Raw genomic sequence first — 6,857 nt, forward strand, 5'->3', positions numbered from 1 at the left:
GATAGACAGTAATGAAGGACTGAGTCTGTCAGACCCTGTGACAAATTAAGTTCTTGGATAGACAGTAATAAAAGACTGTCACGTGACTGTGCTAAAGGGAGGTTAAATTGAGTTCATGAAAAGGCAAGAATTACCAATTGACAATCTATAATTCTCCACTAGTCATACTTACCTGCATCACCAAGAGTTAAGAAGAGTTAAGAAGAATAAAACAACTGGTCACATGAAAGTGTATTTAATAAGAAGCTTCACACTGCACTGTGTAAACGAAGATACTCTTTTCAAATCAGCGCTTATGTTCACCTCCATCTTCTATGCTGTCATCGTCAATCTGTTGAGAAAAATGAAGAATTTAACATAAAGGAATAAAGTATTCAGCATGCAAATACCTCTTCTGTATTTTAGAAAAGTTTCCGTTTACATTCTTAACAGGCTATTCCTTTTTTTCTTTCATAACTGTATGCTGTTCCCGCATTAACAAGGTAGCACCACGAACAAACAAATGGCCTCATTTGCTCACATCCACTCTCTAGCTATCATGTATAATGCAGGAAAAACAGAAATAGAATACTACATTGCCAACCTTACATCAAACAGTATGAGAACATTTCTGTGGTTTCTACAGCAGAGGATGATCACAATTTTAAAAACTGGGGTCCCTGACATAGAAACATCTGACCTACAATATTTTTTTTTTTTATTATACTTTGTCGCTGTCTCCCGCGTTTGCGAGGTAGCGCAAGGAAACAGACGAAAGAAATGGCCCAACCCCCCCCATACACATGTATATACATACGTCCACACACGCAAATATACACACCTACACAGCTTTCCATGGTTTACCCCAGACGCTTCACATGCCCTGATTCAATCCACTGACAGCACGTCAACCACGGTATACCACATCGCTCCAATTCACTCTATTCCTTGCCCTCCTTTCACCCTCCTGCATGTTCAGGCCCCGATCACACAAAATCTTTTTCACTCCATCTTTCCACCTCCAATTTGGTCTCCCTCTTCTCCTCGTTCCCTCCACCTCCGACACATATATCCTCTTGGTCAATCTTTCCTCACTCATTCTCTCCATGTGCCCAAACCACTTCAAAACACCCTCTTCTGCTCTCTCAACCACGCTCTTTTTATTTCCACACATCTCTCTCACCCTTATGTTACTCACTCGATCAAACCACCTCACACCACACATTGTCCTCAAACATCTCATTTCCAGCACATCCATCCTCCTGCGCACAACTCTATCCATAGCCCACGCCTCGCAACCATACAACATTGTTGGAACCACTATTCCTTCAAACATACCCATTTTTGCTTTCCGAGATAATGCTCTCGACTTCCACACATTCTTCAAGGCCCCCAGAATTTTCGCCCCCTCCCCCACCCTATGATCCACTTCCGCTTCCATGGTTCCATCCGCTGCCAGATCCACTCCCAGATATCTAAAACACTTCACTTCCTCCAGTTTTTCTCCATTTAAACTCACCTCCCAATTGACTTGACCCTCAACCCTACTATACCTAATAACCTTGCTCTTTTTCACATTTACTCTGGAACAGTCCATAAAATAATATCTAATTTCATGCCTGACGTATAATCAATTACTCATACTTGTGAATTGCAAAACTACTAAAATGTCCATCTTTTTCATGAAGTGTTGCTTAATATGATGGTCTATTAACTATACTTACTTTGGAATACAATATCTTAATACGTCAGATACAGGTATTTATTTTTCTGCATTTCTATATTTTCTGAGTTATGAACTATTCATCTTACAGAGTCAAGAATGCAACCCATTTGTAAGTCAGGGACCCACTGTATTGTAAAACATGAGGTATGATTATAAAGCATCTTTTTTACTTTCATATATAACTCAGAGGCATAAATTATGGCTGATTCCTATTCAGGCTTTAGGACATTTATTTCATTGTCTAAAGGTGATAAAAAACATCAGAAGCCTTTTCAACTTCTGACCTTTATGTAACTTTGATCAATATTATTCCAATTATTGCATGCTGGCAGAACAATATAGAAGGTAAAACTGACCTCAGACCATTTCTCGGGTATAAGGTAGAGTAAATCATCCTTAATGTCACCTTGAACGACAATCTCATCATCACCGGTCACAGATGAACCACAGGCAAACTTCGTCCCAAAGAACTTGGCGGCAACTTTCAAGTCAATATCTGAAAATTCCAATTAGTAATCACAAAAACACGAAGTTCCGTTAATTATGTAAAGGATCAAGAGTTACAAGTAAATCATAAATTACAATCTTCTGTACATCAATGAATTTAAGGTACACACTCACTGAATGTCTTGAGTCCAGTGACAACAGTGTTCCTCTTTTTTCCGCGTGGTGCCACAAATACCACAACTTTGCGCGGACCCTCCTCAGCCTTCTTCTTGGCCTTCACCATACCTTTCCCACCACGCTTCTGCCTCTTCTTCTCTTCATCCCCTCCTTCCTCTGAACCACCTCCTGCTATACGACACAGGCTATTAACTTATGCAGTGCCATCAAGTGATTACAGTTTAACCTGAGATATATCTATATTGTATATGCAAAGTCCTGCAATCAAAGAAGGGTAAGAATATCAAAATCCCCCTAATGCTCAAATCATTATATATATATTATAGTAACTTAAGATCATATGAATATGCACAAATCCACACATTTTTGTCCCCCCCCCCCCTTGCCTTTATACACTGGCACCAAACAGGCATTCCAAAAATACTCATGCACATCACCTTCAGTAAATATTCTAATTAACCAATTAAAAACAGTCGCTCCATTTTCTTCACAAAATGAACTGCAATCCCTCCACTCCAACTACGTTGCCACACTTTGTCTTGTGCAAGGCATTCACCAGCTTTTTTTGCCATACCACTTGCTCTCACTTCGCACATCTCCACGTCCTAAATACCCTATCATCTATCATATTAAACGACCCTTCAATATACCCTATCTACTCTTTACCTCTTCTTTACCTATCACCCCTTCCCATCTGATTCTCCAATTTGTTCTCTTGTTTGTTTCTTAACTAGTCACCTCCCTCTGTGAAGTCCGCTGATATTCCCTCGTCCCCAACAATCATTTTATATCTACCATGATTTCCCTTCACATAAACAGCTTCATATGAATGTTTTCATCAACTCATAAGTTTAAATGATTCAACTATGGAGACTGTCACTGTTAGTAAAAGCTTTAATTAATACTCCCAACAAATCAATCTCACCGTTACTTAAAGTTCTATTCAGTTCACAGGAAAAGAGATATTCACTGACCCCCATCCATAAGTTTCTGGAACATATCTGGCAGATTCTTCTCCAGCCATTGCTTGCACTTGTCGTAACCAGGGTAGTATTCACAGTACTGGAAAAGGTTTCGTTATTACACACCCGAAGTAAAGTTTGTTACCTTTTACTGCAAAGTTCTTATTTATCATTTACAGGACCTTTTGAGCATAGAGCACCATCTCACAGATGCTTGAAAATACAGTTTTATCCTTTAAATAATAGGCACCTGGGATTTCATCCTGTTTTAACATTTTTTCTTTCATTAAGATAACTGAAAGTGCTGGCAATCAAAAATGAAGATAAAAACCAAAACAGAGGCCTTCAAGCTAAAGGGAAGTCTATGCAAGGGGTCCATTTGTAAATAACCTCAAGAAAATTGGTGAACTCGGCACACTTTTTCTCCTTCATGGGGCGAAAAAAAGAAAAGGAATTTATGGAGGCGTAGGGAACATTCAGTTTCCTCATATACCACTAGGTCCACTTGGCAGAGATTTGCAATATAAGCATTCCATAGGAATGCATCCCCTGTACATAAAGGTGGTCTGTGGGGTCTGGATGTGGATAGGGAGCTGTGGTTTCAGTGCATTACAAGTGACAGCTAGAGACAGGGTGTGAACGAATGTGGCCTTTTTTTGTCTTTTCCTAGAGCTATCTCGCTGAAAGGGGGATGCTATATCTTGTGTGGTGGGGTAATAATATATATATATATTCATATAGATATTTATCATATCTGACCACCGTTTCCTGAGTCAGTGGGGCAGCACCAGGAAACAGACAAAGAATGGCCCATCCACTCATATGCACATATACATACATAAATGCCCAAATGCACATACACATATAAACCTGAACACATATACATATGCACACAGACATATACATATATACACACATACATATTCATACATGCTTGCCTTCATCCATTACCAGCGCTACCCCACCCCAAAAGGAAACCGCAACGCTACCCCCTGCTTCAATAAGGTAGCGCCACAAAAACAGATTAAAAAAAGGCCACATTCGTTCACACTCAGTCTCTAGCTGTCATGTATAATGCATCGAAACCACAGCTCCCTTTCCACATTCAGGACCCACAGACCTTGCCATATGTATATTAAAAAGATCATACAAAGAACTTTTGTGCCAAGAAATGAAATCTGCCAAATTAACTCGACTGCAAAGCAAACAGGGCAAGCCGCCATACTTACCTCTATAGGCATGGTACAGTTTCCACAATACGTGACATTCAATGGGTACTCCACTCCTGGCAAGGGTGTGATTCCCAGTATTTCGTTTTCACTCATTTTGCTGAAAAGAAAAGGAAAAAAATATGATTAACTTATTAGAGGTTGTAGAATAAAAAGTATATTTCCATGTACGTAAAACCATAAGCACAATGTTCCCCTGGATCCTCTCTCTCTCTCTCTCTCTCTCTCTCTCTCTCTCTTTTGCTTTAATGTGCAAGACAAAGTTAACTAAAAGCAAGATATAAGAGCCTAGTTTGTTTCCTTTTATCACATAATGGGCATATCGATAAGGGATCGAAGTAATATTGGCACCTTAGGAACATCTGCTCCATAGGACAATGTATAAAGAAAATATGCCAATCAATGTTCATCCTAACCTAAGGTTATGAATGAGGTTGTGGGCGAATCTAAGGGGTAAGTCTGGGTGAACATTCATTTGGGTTAGCCTACTAGCCCTCCCCCAACCCCACCCAAACCCCAAGATTTTTCTAGACTACTTTTTGGTGAGGTTATATTAGCTTTGTCACCGACTAAATCTAGTTAACCTTAACCTAATGCACCACAGACGAACGATGGAGGGGGGAGGGGGAGAATATCTCATTGATCTCAAGAGTACTGAGGCCCCATCCACTTGAATATATATGTCGGCAAAATAACCACCCCGGATAAATGATTCGCCCAATCTCTTTGCCTTATTCTGTTATAAACACTAAATCCATATAAGACATTTAGTTAGATCCTACTATTAACAAGGAAGCCTGTGTATAAAAAAAAAAAACATTAACAAATGTAATTCACCGAAGATAATAGACTTTTAAAATGACAAGTCATTTAATAAAACGAGACTAAATACAACATTAACAAGACTTAGAACGAAAAGTCGACGCCATAGAAAAACCTTGAGGTATTTCCTTACTCTATAATGCTAATTTTTCACAATTGAGGATAATGTGACGAGTTTCTGTCACCTAATATCTGCAGGGAGAGGTATAGAGACACACACACAGACTGGATGGCTCTCCAACCCAGTCAATCCGTTCTTGTAATTGACTGCGCAAGTTGCCTAGGTCGTGCTTTAAAGTAATTTAAATCCCCCTTTTTAAGCTTAAACCTGATCATATATTTAACAAACTAAATAAAGAATATATATTTTGAATGTATATTAAATCACAAGATTTTTTATTATAATTTTTTCATCAATCTTTATTCAATTTTACTTCAATGATAGGTTTTAAAATCTAAAAGAATTCACAGACTATGTCTTAAATTAGGCAGGCAATGCACGTTTTCTTTATTGGTAGAATTCATTAGTAGTTTAAAGATAATGAACTTTACATAGAAAGATGAAACAGCGGAAAATCAAATTAGGGTAGAAATCTAGATGAGAGACCTCAAAGAAATAACAGGACTATAAAAATGCAAATAAATATTCTTTTAATAATTGATAGAATTTATTAAGACTAGGAACGCATTTCACGTCATTATTTTCAATCTTATATATCATTCACATTAGAGGGGAAAGGCTGGTGAACCAGGAAAATTTAGATTAATTAAAGAAACATTACTGGATATCAACAGAACCTATCTAAGAACCCTACTTAACGTTCTTGAAGGACAGAAATTTCGAGATGCGGTCAAAATCCACCTAAAAAAAAATTATCCCTTCAGCCACATTGTCTTGCTGAGGCTGGAGCACACACACTTCAGCGACCAAACTGTCCAACGCCTGAATGCAAAACGACATGGGAAGGCCAGCGTTAGCATGTGGTAGAAATGTCTTTATTTACACATTCACGTGGCTCTCGTATTTGAAATATCTCTTGCATCCATTCCATTCCCTCTCTGATAGAATACTGTGTCTAGTTATGTACCCATTTTCGCCAAGAAAAATAGAGTATTTCTCATATTATCAGTAATTATTATAGAGAAAATTTTTCTTGTTATTCTTATTAATAATAATAATAATAATAATAATAATGATAATAATAATAATAATAATAATAATAATAATAATAATTATTATAATTATTATTATTATCATTATTATTATTATTATTATTATTATTATTATCATTATTATTATCATTATTATTATTATTATTACTTTCATTATCATTATTATTATTCATATTACTATTATTATTATTATTATTATTATTATTATTATTATTATTATTATTATCATTATTATTATTATTATTATTACTATCATTATCATTATTATTATTATCATTATTCAAAATCTGATCGCATTTCATCGGATGAGTCGGACCCGTAATTTTGAAATTGTTTCTTAAT

General features: G+C 36.9%; 1 protein-coding gene across 3 annotated transcripts; it reads right to left on the reverse strand.

The window, feature by feature from the left end:
• Window positions 1–219: 219 nt before the first annotated feature.
• Window positions 220–5,604, reverse strand: DENR (density-regulated protein). 3 transcript variants are annotated; one of them, XM_071688094.1, is made up of 6 exons: window positions 5,476–5,604; window positions 4,521–4,620; window positions 3,304–3,391; window positions 2,327–2,497; window positions 2,062–2,201; window positions 220–331 (listed from the first exon to the last, which is right to left on the reverse strand). In XM_071688094.1, exons 2-6 carry the CDS (start codon window positions 4,614–4,616, stop codon window positions 287–289), a joined length of 540 nt encoding a protein of 179 aa, XP_071544195.1. In that variant the 5' UTR covers window positions 4,617–4,620; window positions 5,476–5,604; the 3' UTR covers window positions 220–286. The 3 variants fall into 3 exon arrangements, with proteins under 3 accessions (XP_071544195.1, XP_071544193.1, XP_071544194.1); XM_071688092.1 differs by having other exon boundaries at window positions 2,327–2,500; XM_071688093.1 differs by having other exon boundaries at window positions 2,327–2,500; window positions 5,528–5,584.
• Window positions 5,605–6,857: the final 1,253 nt, after the last annotated feature.

The sequence above is a fragment of the Panulirus ornatus genome, chromosome 45, assembly GCF_036320965.1.
Source record: "Panulirus ornatus isolate Po-2019 chromosome 45, ASM3632096v1, whole genome shotgun sequence".
Taxonomy (NCBI): domain Eukaryota; kingdom Metazoa; phylum Arthropoda; class Malacostraca; order Decapoda; family Palinuridae; genus Panulirus; species Panulirus ornatus.

Coding starts and splice junctions, on each gene's coding strand:
- DENR (XM_071688092.1), bottom strand. CDS start 4,616: ATGAGTGAAAACGAAATACTGGGAATCACACCCTTGCCAGGAGTGGAG. Junction 2,501..3,303: donor CCAGAAACTTATGGATGGGG/GTCAGTGAATAT, acceptor TGTGTCGTATAG/CAGGAGGTGGTTCAGAGGAA. Junction 2,202..2,326: donor CACTGGACTCAAGACATTCA/GTGAGTGTGTAC, acceptor TGGAATTTTCAG/ATATTGACTTGAAAGTTGCC.